General features: G+C 41.9%; 2 protein-coding genes across 4 annotated transcripts; one reads left to right on the forward strand and one right to left on the reverse strand.

The window, feature by feature from the left end:
- Window positions 1-120: 120 nt before the first annotated feature.
- GPN3 (GPN-loop GTPase 3) lies at window positions 121-5,329 on the reverse strand. Of its 3 annotated transcripts, none has more exons than XM_064466190.1 (8): window positions 5,309-5,329; window positions 4,194-4,302; window positions 3,932-4,099; window positions 3,349-3,473; window positions 2,554-2,669; window positions 1,773-1,869; window positions 1,111-1,239; window positions 121-361 (listed from the first exon to the last, which is right to left on the reverse strand). In XM_064466190.1, exons 1-8 carry the CDS (start codon window positions 5,312-5,314, stop codon window positions 299-301), a joined length of 813 nt encoding a protein of 270 aa, XP_064322260.1. In that variant the 5' UTR covers window positions 5,315-5,329; the 3' UTR covers window positions 121-298. The 3 variants fall into 3 exon arrangements, with proteins under 3 accessions (XP_064322260.1, XP_064322258.1, XP_064322259.1); XM_064466188.1 differs by lacking the exon at window positions 5,309-5,329 and adding an exon at window positions 4,443-4,952; XM_064466189.1 differs by lacking the exon at window positions 5,309-5,329 and adding an exon at window positions 4,403-4,551.
- DENR (density regulated re-initiation and release factor) lies at window positions 4,624-13,529 on the forward strand. Its single transcript, XM_064466191.1, has 8 exons — window positions 4,624-4,757; window positions 5,939-6,053; window positions 7,095-7,114; window positions 7,403-7,487; window positions 8,146-8,229; window positions 10,481-10,597; window positions 12,332-12,471; window positions 13,252-13,529. The coding sequence occupies exons 2-8, from the start codon at window positions 5,948-5,950 to the stop codon at window positions 13,294-13,296; spliced, it is 597 nt and encodes a 198-aa protein (XP_064322261.1). The 5' UTR covers window positions 4,624-4,757; window positions 5,939-5,947; the 3' UTR covers window positions 13,297-13,529.
- Window positions 13,530-13,819: the final 290 nt, after the last annotated feature.

Raw genomic sequence — 13,819 nt, forward strand, 5'->3', positions numbered from 1 at the left:
CTTTGCCTCTTTTGCAAATCATTTTTTTCAAGCATTCCCATGCTTAAATGAGATACAGATATAAGCTGGGAACTTTTATATGTACTGTTGCTAGCCTATGTATTTCATACCACACACACGTAAGAATAAAAATTGTTTATTAAAATAGTTATGAGGTCATATAGCTCACTCTTCACTATAAATATTAATTCTCTTACAGATAAAACATCAAGGATATTTGTGTAGGGGTAGATTTTTTCCATTTTTATTTTTTTAACACAAGCAAGGCATTCTCCTGCCATTTTTGAACATCTGGTTTTTACTCATCCACGTGATCTTGAAAGTATTCATCCACAAGAGCAGATTTATCTTCTTCGCATTCCTGCCAAAAAGAAAACAAAGAAGGTAAAACCTGACTTTTCCCTAGTGGCTCTTGCACATTTTCTGTTCTGTGAGGTTTTATTTTAAAAACCACAACAGGAGCAATGTCTAATAATGATTCCATAAAACATATAGCAAAACTTTCTGAAAAGCAATTTGTTTCCAGAGCTATTGAAATTGTATACATCAAAACCTAGATCCAGGTATTCTGCATACTTAATGAGTACAGAACAATTTTAAAATTGGAATAAAAGAATTGGACTTGTTCCTTAGGATTTATGAGCTGAATAATAGAACTAGACAGCGCTTGGAACAGATTTTGACACAGCAGTCTTCTATCGTGTATTGTACATGATGGAATTTATTCCTAAGCTGCATCTCGTATACAACACATGGGTTCAACACAGGAATTATCAGGGGGGTCTGAACAGTCATGTAGGAAGAAATCTTAGTGATCTTAATGGTCCCTTCTGACCTTTGAAGTTTAAAATTCCATTATTTTTGAAAACCAAAGCATTATTTTTAAAACAACCATTTGATCAGTCTGCATATGCAAAATGGTATTAAAGAATTTCGATTTTGTAATTGTAAATGAAGATGATATAAGCATTGTCACTAAAAGACTAAACATGGCTTATTTTGAACCATACTAAGACAATAATTTATTGGCAAGGCAAAGAATATACATGTATTACAACTTCCATTATAGATCCTTTTTAATTTTTCATCTCATCATCAGCAGTACCTTACCTTTGGTTCTTTAAATTCAAGATCTTCTCCATACTGAATGGTAAAGTCTATGTGCTGCAGAACTATGTTTATACTTTCCTCATCGGAGCGATCAAAAGGTAGAAATCGAACCATACCATAGTCATCGATCTAGAGAAAGGATTCAAAGGATGTTAGTAGGAAAATGCAGTAAGTTAGTTCAATCACAGCACTCCAAGCCACTTCCTTAAACCACGCTTATGTCTTCCTTGTCTGGACTGCTAAAATACCATTTAAAGCCACGCTGCAAACCAATGACAATTCCCCACTCAGAACACCTGGCTGTCAGTCCCGAGTTCTACAGAGTAGAAAAAGACATTTTCCGGAATTGCTAATAGAACAGGATTCACAAAACATGTATTGGCTCAATCCAAATGTCAGTATCAAGAATCTTAAACTAATATGAAAAAATTAAGAACTGAGTTAAAATCGGCAAAAAGTAAAATGCTCAACTGCCTGAGAATCTTTTAGATCCTGGCTTTGTTAATAAGTCTGGTAGGTAAATACATAGTTTCGGGTGAGGCAGGGAGAATTATTATAGTACATACAGTATCTATAACAGCAATAAAGTCAGCAACCATACAGTATGGGTTATAAATACAGGACTGAATGTAAGTGTACCAGTTAAAAAGCAATATACCTACCAATCCACATATAGACTTGGTCAATTTTTTAAACATTTTGCTTTTCAATATATTTGTAGAATCTTCAATCATAGAATACATATCTGGATCTAAGTACCTGGGAGAAACAGAGTCATCATTAACATCAAAAGAACCCTTGGTCACAGAGGAAATGAGTCATCGTGCTTTCATATAGCTACCAAAACCATCTATTGTTCTGTGATCTGAATGAATTAACTTCATATCAGGAGAACTTTAAATGTTTATTAATAGTTTTTGTAAGTATTTAAATATTTCAGATTATGACTGCTAGTAGAAACGACTGAAGCAGTTTTTAATTTTCTTTTTGCTAATATACTTGCATACTCAAGAAAGTATCCTTTGAGGAAGACCACAGGAAAAAATTTTGTAATTTTAGCACAAATGTAAAAGTAACACATGAGTAATTCAGTGTGTTCAATATAAAAAAATTTATAGGATCACCTCCAGTTTAGGTTCTGAAGTACAGTACCCTGGTGAGCACAGTACCCTGGAATGTCATTCAGAATGACATTAAGTTATTCAAGATAATTATTTACAGAAAAAAACAGAGATACGTACAAACATGGAGCTAGCCTTTTGACTGTGACTAAATTGTAAGCATCCTATCCAGACATTTAAAGACTATGTTTGATATAAAATAAATGTATCTTCTCCCTTCTGAAAAGACTATGTTTCAATTGTGGGAAACAATAGACTGAATTTTGAGTGAGGTTTACCTCAAGATGTTATGCTACAGAGCAAGTACATTTTTGGAACTTACTTTTCTATTTCCTTCTTGGCTTTCTTGCTCAGCAAATCCATTTTGGTCATGATGTTAATCTGTGGAATCTCTAAAGATATCATTGCACTGAGGGCTGCCAGAATTCCAGAGATAAACTTCAGAAATACGAAAAGTGATGTAGTTAAGGGCAAAAAAACATAACAGAAACATGAAGGACACTCTACCACAGACCAAATCTAGCTAATTAATATATGAAACATCCAAGGCCAAGTGGGGAGTCTTTCTGTTGGAAGAGGGAGGTGCTGAGCTTCCCATCTGCCATCATATTTCCACAGCCTCAAATCTGGATCTACCCCTGAAAAGGCCATTACAAAAGTCAAAGCCCATCTCGTGATTCTTACTGCTAGAGAAGGAAAGTGGCCTGCTCTCTCTCCAGAGCTGAGAAAGCTCTCATACGACCACAGAAGAATTAAGGTTGGAAGGGATTTTTAGAGGTTGTCCGGTTCATACAACTGCTCAAACTGCCAGGTGCAAAGTCAGATCAGGTTGCTCAGGGGTTTTGCCCAGTCAAGCTTTGAGCAACCCCATGAACATACACTACAGTCTCTCTGTGCCCCTGTTCCAGTCTGACAACTCTTGCAGTGCAGGTGTTCTTTACATCCAACTGGAATTCTTATTTGCTGCAACCTGTGTCTGAGGCAGCTGAAGACAGCAATCCGATCTCCCCTCACTTAGCATTCTTTCCTCTGGGCTAAACAAACCCAGCTCCCTAAATTGCTCAGATTTCTTTTTCTTTACCAATATGAACTTTTACACCAGATTTGAAATGGGTACCTTAAAAGATTCCACCATAAACTGAGAATCCACAAGGAAAACTCCACAGACACGGAATTCCCACTGCTGAAGCTGCTCCACCAGCTGTTTCATCACTGGCAAATGTGTATAGAGTTCGATCTGACCTAGGGCACACATTGGATGTTAGCATGCAGGAATGTCAATCTAACAGGAACAGTTATTGGCTGTATAAATAAGACCACTGCACTTATAATGAATAGAAGTTGATAAAGCATCATGTTTCTTTTCAGACAACTCTGACTGTATCAGACTTGTACCGGAGAAGAGGAAAAGAAAAAGAAGGTTCCCCCCCTCCCCCTTGACCTCCAGCTAGTGTTCGTTAGCAGTTGCCATGGCATTCCCACACCATATGATGCTATTAAAAGTCAGTGCAGTCACCCAGATTAGCCTGGGACAAAGTTAATTTCTGAAACATCTGAAAGCGACTCTGACAACTGTTAACAATGCAAAATAAAAAAAAAAAAAAAGATAAAAAGAAGCGTGCATGACTATGACCAACAAAAGGACTGCAAATTTTACATCGCATATGAAGAACGATACCAACACATAGACATTTGTTTACCTGGGCAATCAAACAATATATAGTCATCCTCCACATGCCCAAGGCTTTCTTCGAGCCAGTTAAAGTTATTGGCAAAGTATTCCATGCAAAATACCAAGCCGCCATTGGGGCCAAACCTTAAGGACTCATCTTCCATGACGTCGTCCACTTCTATTAACTCACGGATGTCTGGAACAACGGACACGCGAGGCGGCTTTAGCGCGCGCGCCCGGAGCGCGCCCCAGGGCCGCTGCCAGCACCCCCTGCGGCCACCGGCCCTCACCTGCCATCACCGGGTAGCTGAATTGCTCCGCCGCCGGGTCCAGGTTCACCACCTGCACGGCGCGGCCCAGCGCCTCGCAGTGCTGCACCATGGTGGAGCAGTACGTGCTCTGCAAGGAACACACACGCCGTCAGGGACGGACGGATAGACCGACCTCCTGCTGCCGCCGCCGCCGCCGCCGCCTCCCCGCCCGCCCCGGCCCACCTCACCTTCCCGCTGCCCGCCGGGCCCATCACCAGCTGCGCGTACCGGGGCATGGCGGCGGGCGGCCGGCCGGCGGCCTACCGCCACAAACGGCCGCTCCAGCGCCCCGTAGCACGCCGGGTCACGTGCGGCCGGTAGCCTATGGGCTCGCACGCTTGGAGCCGGCGGCGCAGCCTCCGCGAGACGGAGCTCCGGCGGGCTCAATCCCCTCATTCCGCTGGGCTCTCGCGAGACGGCGACAGAGGCGGCGCTGGGGAGGGCGCACGTGCCGCGCGGTGTGGGGGAGCCGCCGCCGCTGCCGGAGGAGGAGCCGCCGCCGCTGCCTCCCCCCCTGCCACCGCGGCCTGAGGGGCCTCCCGGGTAACGCCACGCCGCCGCCGCCCCTCGGCTCCCCCGCCCCGTTCCAGCGGCGGGCGGCCTGTCCCGTCCACCCCCACACCCGCAGCATCCTTCCCCCAGCCCCGACAGCCTCCCTCTGCCCCGGTGCTGCGGCTCTGCCGCCCCTGGCAGCGACGCCCCTCGCCTCTCGCACCTCAGCATCCTCCCCCCGCGGGTACCGCTGCCCTCCCTTTCCTCAGCCCCGCCGCCCTCCCCGCACCGCCAGCCCGTCCCCCCGCCGCCGCCCTCCTTCCCCTCAACCCCATCCCGCCATGTCTGCGATCCCCACCGCGCCTAGTAGCTCAGCACCCTTCCCCCGACCTGCCCTTACCCGTACCGCTCCTCCCCAGTACCCTGCCGCCCCCATTTGGGGTCTCCATGGGTACTCCAGTATCCCTCCCCTCACCATGGCCGCCTGCCGCCTTTCCCTGCCGTCCCCCCGACCGCGAACCCCACCACCTCTGGTGCCCTGGTATCTTCCCTCCGTTCCCTTCGCTGCCCAGGCTCAACATCGGGCTCTGAGTCTTCCGCACAGACATCCTTCTTGCTCCCGTGCTCCTGGGGGACTTCTGCACTGCAACCCCCTTCCTTCTTTACTCCTATTTTATAAACCTCTTGCCCGAAAATGTGCGCATGTAAACCATTATTGATTGTGTTAGTGGGTTGAGTTTGGTTTGCTTGTTTTGTGGTGTTTGGGTTTTTTTGTCAGTGTCCCAGGGTCGGATTGTAACTCTTCAGACACTGATTTTCTTTGCCAGTATTCTGGCAGTGCCTCCCCCAGTGCACCCACCGTTTGTATGCCACTGATTTAACGTGTTCCTTCACATTTTGCTTAACCCACTATGTTCTGTAATTCTATGTGGTGTTCTTGCAGATCTTTCTTCATTTTACCCTACCTTTTGTAGTGGTTTGGGTTTGGGTTTTTTTTCCCCCTTATGTGCTAGGATTCCATATTGCTTGCTATCTTTTACAGCCATTTCCCCTGTATTTTTTTATTCTTTCTTGACTCTTGTTTTTCCCTCCTGATCTCTCCTGCTGTTCTTACAGTTGTACCTCTTTTCTCTCGGATTTGTCAGTCTCTGGGATTCTTGTTGAGTTGGGAAAGGTGTGAATAACTTTAGTCCAGAGCTTAGCTCCTGATTCTTCCATTCTGTGACCTCCAGGCTTGTGACATGGCCACAGATGTAGCTGAGCCTGTGGTCCCTGACTGCAGAGGAGACGTAAGGAGCGGTGCCAGGTCAGATGCTGACTATCCTCTTCGGGTTCTCTACTGCGGAGGCAAGTGCTGAAGGGGCAGTTGTCCACGATTCTTACAATGTGCTGTTTGTGAGAAAGAATGAGAGAATTGGAGATTTTATTTTGGCCAGCTTTTATTGAGAAGCTAGACCATGGTCAACTTGACCTTTCTGATTGTCTTTCTGAAATAGCCTGTGTTTTATACTTTATCTCAAGCATTTTGGTGAAGGGTAGGATCTTCCCCCTGAGAAAGGGGAGGTACTAACAGCTTTCTGTGTGTAAAAGTTACATTAATGGGAGTGGTGCTCAGATTGTGAATTGTCGAGCAGAGATCTCTTCCTGCAGAAAGCCAGTAAAGCCTTTAGCATGGACGAGGCCTCTGAGCATTAGTATGACAGTAAGAAATAAAGTTAGAATTTGTGACAGTGATTGTTGCTCTGTGTTTAGAATTATTATTTACTCTTCACATTTGTAGTTATGTGGGTGAAATGTAAAGGGAAGTAAATAATCTTGATAGTTACGGTTTTTAGATAGGTACGTTGCTTTGCTTTGGGCTTGAATGCAATTGCAGGGGATTAGGAAAGAATCCTGGTTGTGCGTGAAAGTCTGCACAATTGGTTTGGGTTTGTGTTGGGGCTGAGCCCCTTGTCTGGACATTGGCAGCTGCTGGAAAAAAGGAAAGTTAACCAAATACATGATAAGTTGTTAGGTATATCTTTTGCCTAGGTAGTACTGGTGTTTCTTTCTGCAACTTTTCCCAAAGCTGTAGGCATCTCCTTCCCTTCCTTCACTGACTGGCTGCTCTCGCTGTGATAGTTTTACCCTAATGCAGAGCAAGTGAGCAAATGGCTAATGAGAGAAAAAATTAAAATGTAGAGTGGTATCAATAAAGTAATCATTTTGAGTCAATGTGTGGTGGTATCAATAAAGTAATCATTTTGAGTCAATGTGTGGTTATAACCAGAAGTTATGATGTAAGAAGTCATCTCTAAAATACCATTTTGAATTTAACGCTAAGGCTGTAAGTGGAGAACTTCTTTTTGTAATCTATTATTTTTTTTGTTTTTTTCTTCCCTTCTCCAGTCTGTTCATTGCCAACAGAGGTGAGTTAATTTTTTTTGTTGTCTGAGTTTTTCTTCTGTCCTATGATTCCTGACTGTGATGATTCTTTCTGATCTTTTCTGGTTTTTCTTAACTGTGGCAGTTCTGTGCTTCAGCCACTGTCATCTTTAGGACGACATGAGATTTCTTATGCACTGGTATAGTATTGGTATTCAGTCCTCTTAAGGCAAAACGGCTGAGCTGAATCGCAAATGTGTTTTGGCGTGTGTGTTTGTGACATATTTTGTAGTTACTCTGCTAACAACATTCATATGACCTTTCTTCTCCAGTACTGCGAATACATGCCTGATGTGACTAAATGCAGACAATGGTTAGAAAAGAATTTTCCAGATGAGTTTGCAAAACTTACAGTAGGTAAGAGTCTTTTCTATTTTCTGACTGATACGTTCCTTTAGACTTATTCCAAAATCTTTGAGCTTGTCCAGTTCTCATCTCTTCCCTTCTCTTGCTGTATCAAGTGTGAAAGTTAATAATTTTCTAAGGAGTCTGCCATGCTTTTGGATGCTGTGAAAATACGTTTGATAATGTCAGAAAACACTGAATAAACAATGTCTAGTTTCAGTAATAGCGTTTGAGCTTTCTTAAGGTTCATACTGTAACCAGTCATCCATGTACTTCTTTCCCATCAAAGTTAGTTTATTAGATTTTATGTCTGTCCAGTCTTCTGTGGATGGTTGGAGAAAAGGTCATTAATAATAGGGAATTTATTGACTTGCATTTGGAATTTCAATATTAACACTATCACTAATTTCTGTCACTCTGGAAATTATGTGAAGAGACTATTGAAATTGTTACTGTATCTTTTGAGCTAAGGCTTTTCTGAAATCTAATTTGCGTAAGTACTGTAATGAAGATGTAACATGCATTAGTCAAGGGGCCGCTGCACTTAAGCAAAGAATTTACGGATTTATCAAAATATCAGTGTACCTTACTTCTTGTTCCCGTGAGGCTGTGGTTGTCTGACCGCTGATTTTGTTCTTTCTTCTCCCCCCTCCTTTCTGATGTATTTAAGAAAATTCACCTAAACAGGAAGCTGGGGTTGGAGAAGGCCAAGGAACTGCAGGAGAAGAAGAAGAGAAGAAGAAGCAAAAGAGAGGCAAGGTCTAAATAGTTGATTTATAAGCAGTTTGGGGCACCCCTTTCTCACCTGCTGGTCTGGACTATGGCACAGATTCCTTGCATTTTGGTTGTTAGATGCACTTTGACTCTGCATAGAAGATACCGAATATCTTTCTTCCAGTGGTAGCAGAGTTAGTGCGGTGATATATGCTGATGAAAGAATTCGACAGTAGTAATAGCAAGTGAAAGATGACCTGCATCATGTGTCTCATTGTTCCTGTCACTGCTATTGCACTTATTCAGGGAGTAATTCTTCTCAACCTAAAATCAGCTGGCATGCCTCCCGGAATACTTGTTTCTGCCCTGTTGAACAGCAGTTTATAGGCTGCTTTCCTCTGTTAATGCCTCATGACACTGCTTTTGCCTTTTTTCCTTCCACTCCTCTATTCACGTAACGGGATTTGGTTTTATGCTTTTAACACTTACCACCTATGTCTCCATTAGCATTGCTGGGAAGAGATGTAGCTGTTAATGAAAAACATTTTCAAAAACCAACTTTGGAAGATATAAAATATATGAAACAATTTAAACACACTTATCTTCTTTCTGTTTAATTAATTGTGCTTTCCACCATAAACCAGGATGCTGTGGCTGTTAATATGCATTTGCCTGTGGAGTGTCAGTTGTGTCTGTAGCGCTTCAGAAATAATGGCTAACAGCCCAATAAGATTCAAATTTTAAGCCACATATCACTGCAGATGTTTTATTTGTGTGTATTGGTAACCAGTTGTGTTTACCTTGTCAGTAGGCTATGTGTAGGGAAAACAGTAATTTTATGTTCCGTAGCTTGGATGCTTTTCCCAGAGACTTCAGGACATTTTCTTTCAACATTCATTTATTGTGTGGGCTGGTATGGTTAGCTTTCAGTCTGGTTTTTGGGTTTAAAATACTAGTGTTTAAAATACTTAAGGATTTTCTCCTAGAATCTAAAGTTTCATAAAAACTTATGGTATGGTGTTAAGTATGATGGTATAAGATTGACCGTAAGATAGAGGGTGTCGAAAAAAACCCAAAAACTTCCTTAGTAAGTGCTGAAATTTGCTGAAGAAATCTTAAGACAGAAATTTACTGTCTTAAATTATCTGATGTCAATTTATAGTAATGTAGAATTGAAAGTATTGCACGTTAGAAAAAAAGTAGTCAGAAGGGGTTAGTTTGCTTGTCATAAATTCTTTAGGTTTTCATGCTGAGGAGGCTCGAGAATATGAAACTTTGGTTACCCTGGCGTAACTTGATGCCTGTATACAAAGTTAACAGAGATCTTAATCTGACTTGAAGAATCCTAATGAGCAGAATATATCTTTTGCATGCTTTACTCAGACTAATAAAAGCCTAATACGTGAAGTGTTCCCTCAGGTTGGCCTAGAAACAGTAGGAAAGATGTTAGATCATGTGGAAGTTTGGCAGTCAACTACTGTAGCTGGCTTCTCTTTCAGAGGCATGGTGTTTTCTCCTAGCTCATATATAGATATATGGTTCATACTGGGGTCATGCACAGACATCTAGAATTTAATCTGCTGTTTAACCCAGCAGCCTGAGTAGGCAAGTCCTCATGGCCTCAGTAGAAGGACCCAAGTACAGAATCACAGAATCACAGGTTGGAAGGGACCTCAGGGATCATCTAGTCCAACCTTTCTAGGAAGAGCAGAGTCTAAACAAGATGGCCCAGCACCCTGTCCAGACGACTCTTGAAGGTGTCCAACATGGCCGAGTCAACCACTTCCCCGGGGAGATTATTCCAATGGTGACTGTCCTCACCGTGAAAAATTTCCCTCTGGTGTCCAGTACATTGCTTTGCCTCATACACAAACCCTGAGGATGTTAAACTCATGGAAAACATTAAAGCAACAGTTTGTTCCTAGGATTACAACCAAAGAACAATTCCTGAAAGAGGGGTTACATGTAGTCCAAATGCAGTGATTAGTAAAGTGTGGGGAAAACCCCTTTTTTGATAATTGTAGTGGGGTTCTGCTGTGCAAGCTGTACCCAAATGCACGTTTGACAGGCATATGTTGGTCCTCCTTGTAATACTAAGCTTTGATGACATGGGACCTTTCTTAAGTAATAAAAAGACCTGAACGTGAGACAGTGTGAGACAATTACCAACAGAGATGGGGAGATAACAGTTTCTTTGTTTATAGGGATGAAATCTGACCTTATATGCTTTTTTCGTTAATTAAGTGTGACATAATTTAACTAATTATGTAACCTTATATTCTGTTTTAAAGGTGGAAGAGGTCAGATAAAACAGAAAAAGAAGACTGTACCACAGAAAGTTACAATAGCTAAAATTCCTAGAGCAAAGAAAAAATATGTCACGAGAGTATGTGGCCTTGCAACGTTTGGTGAGTTGACTTTTGTTAAGCAGTTTTTGTTGGTTTTGGGTGTGCTTGCCTTTAACCACATGATATTTATTCTGATTGTATTACATTGAGTGATCCGCTTTCATCTGTGCGAGGTGAAAGTCCCAAGGTGCTTTTAGCAGTTCCAAAGCATGCCAAAGGCACACTGACTTCCCTCGGCATAAATTATTGAAGTCCTTATTTCCATGGTGTTTGCAAACAAATAGGGTTATAGGCTTTTTTTGAAACAGGGCTTCTCATAGCAATCATCGAATCATAGAATGGTTTGGGTTGGAAGGGACCTTTAGAGGTCATCTTGTCCAACTCCCCTGCAGTGAGCAGGGACATCTTCAACTAGATCAGGGTGCTCTGAGCCCTGTCCCACCTGACATTAAATGTTTCTAGGGATGGGGCCTCCACAACCTCTCTGGGCAACCTGTTCCTGGGTTTCACCACCCTCACAGGAAAATTTTTTTTTCCTAATATCCAGTCTAAATCTACCCTCCTTGAGTTTAAAACCATCACCCCTTGTCCTATCACAACAGGCCTTGCTAAAGAGGTTGCCCCCATCCTTCCTAGATTGCCCCTTTAAGTACTGGAAGGCTGCAATAAGGTCTCCCCGCAGCCTTCTATTCTCCAGGCTGAACAACCCCGGCTCTTTCTGCCTGTCCTCGTAGGAGAGGTGCTCCTGCCCTCAGATCATTTTTGTGGGCTCCTCTAGACGCGCTCCAACAGTTCAGTGTCCTTGTGCTGAGGGCTGCAGAGCTGGACACAGCACTCCAGGTGGGGTATCACCAGAGCGGAGCAGAGAGGCAGAATCCCCTCCCTCGCCCTGCTGCCCACGCTGCTTTTGATGTACCCCAGGATACGGTTGGCTTTCTGGGCTGCAAGTGCACATTGTTGGTTCATGTTCATCTTTTAAGCCACATGTTAGACTTCAGAGTAGTCTATTGTCTTTAATTATACATGTTTATTTTTAAAAAGTTTCTTAATTCCATCAAACCTGTAAATATGTTATTGACAATTTTACCTATTCTTGAGACTAAGTAAGGCTTTAACTGCCTTACTAGTAAGGCAGTCAAATTATTGCCAAAGTATGCTAACAATGCTGTCCCACATAGCTTTGGTTCAGCTGCAAACAACCACTTGATGTTTTTAACAACATCTTACTTCACACATTGATCACAAATTCTGTTAAAAAGGTAAGTTTTAACCTTGGTTGTATTAAGAAGATGTGCTACATATTTCCTGCATGAGGGTATTGTCGGTTTTGTTGAGGGATTGGTAATATTCATGAGCTTGATCTGCACTGGATTATGTATCTTTGTGCTGGAAACCACTCTCAAAAATTGTTGGGGCATGTGTCTGAAAAGAACACACTGAAGCACTTCTATGGAAAAATTTGTTCAATAACTACAGAAGTTATTCAGAACTGGAGGTGTTTTTTAAACAGTTCTGCATGTGCTTTTCTGGTGAGCGTGTGTAGTATAGGCCTGCATAAACAGAATATGTAGAGGACATTCAGGGGTTTTTACCTTGAAGAGTTTGCTAGATTTGTACAGTCAGTTGTTTTGTATGTAAACAACGGACTTTTGCTTTCAATGGAAACGGTAGTGAAGCTATAACTGTAAACTACCACTAGTTCTTCAAGAGTGAAAGCAAGATTTTTGGTTTTAAACTTGAGAAAATACTTGCATGAAATGACTGTACTTAAACTGTCCATTTTCCCATCAACAGAAATTGATCTTAAGGAAGCACAGAGGTTTTTTGCTCAGAAATTTTCCTGCGGTGCCTCAGTAACAGGAGAAGATGAAATCATCATTCAGGGCGACTTTACAGATGATATTATTGATGTAATCCAGGAGAAGTGGCCTGAGGTAATAAACCCTTTCTCTGTCAGAACTCTAGTTCTGCACAATAGCGTGTGAATTTCCAGTGATTTTGAAAAAGGGTTTCATCTTTGGCAGCACAGATTGTTGTGCAAAAAAAAAAAGACCAGTTGTTGCATTCCCACCTATGACTGAGTAAATTAAGGAGTGATTACACCTGAAATCAAATGTTGCTTCCATTGTCCAAGAAACATTAACTCACTAAACATGTAGTGCTGTTACTGTGGGTACTACAGGAGAAAAGCATGTAGGAATAAGTCCAGCTGCCAAATATCTGTGGCTTCTTTGTGACAGTTTCTTAACAGTAAATGCCTAAGTATTCTTACATTGCCATCCTATTTAAAAATCTCTTAAAATATTGCAAATTTAAAAAAAAAAAACGAAACAACAACAACAAATAACCCTCAAAAAACCCAAAGAAAAGCAACCCAAAAGCACACACTTGTGCTTCAGAAGAGATTAGCTAATTTTGGGTTGGACTGAAATGTCGACTGTTGAGAGGTTTGGTTGTGCTGCTTTCTTTGACTCTCCGTGTGGTATTTCCTGGCTGTAGTTTTTACCGAAATAACTGTAGGTCTGTCTTTATTCAGAGCCCCATAGGTTCGGCTGCACCCCGTAGGCACATGTCGCTCACATAGAATTTACAGCAGGGACCCTCAGATGGTGCTTCCCCCACACTTCATTACACATACAGTGGTGAATACTGAGTGAGACACGTAAGAATTAAATATACTCAATGTGCTGTGTTTTGGCCTTTTTTTCCCCTAGGTGGATGATGATAGCATTGAAGATCTTGGAGAAGTCAAGAAGTGAGAGTGAAAGACTACCTTTATTTAATTATATGGTTATAAATGATGTAGCCAAAGTGAGGTTTCCAAATACATTTGCTCTGCAGTAAAACTGTGGAAAACCCGTATCCTTGGCATTTTCACTGTTCTGTATAGGCTGCTTGGTTTTTTTGTTGTGATATTTGCCAAAGTTAAATTGGGGTTCTATCATGCTTACGCATGAAGTAGATTTAAATAAAATTACTGTTCCTCACTGAATACAGTTTCTGTATTTTTTTACAGCTACTTTCCTCTAACAATCTTACAGGAAAATAGTAATTTAAGTCATTAAAAGGTTTATTTTCCATCTACTTTCGTTTTTGCTGAACTCAAGTGAATAAGGGATGTGGCTCATGTAAATCAGCTGCATGAGTTTCTGTACCTGAATAAAATCTTAGGAATCAGAATGGAACAAACACCCTGAAGGTTTGTTAATACTTGAAGGAAAATGAATCCTGAAGTGGTCAGGCAGTTGGACTGGATGATTGTTGTAGGTCACTTCAGTCTGA

The sequence above is a fragment of the Phalacrocorax carbo genome, chromosome 15 (genome assembly GCF_963921805.1).
Source record: "Phalacrocorax carbo chromosome 15, bPhaCar2.1, whole genome shotgun sequence".
In the NCBI taxonomy this organism is placed as follows: Eukaryota; Metazoa; Chordata; class Aves; order Suliformes; family Phalacrocoracidae; genus Phalacrocorax; species Phalacrocorax carbo.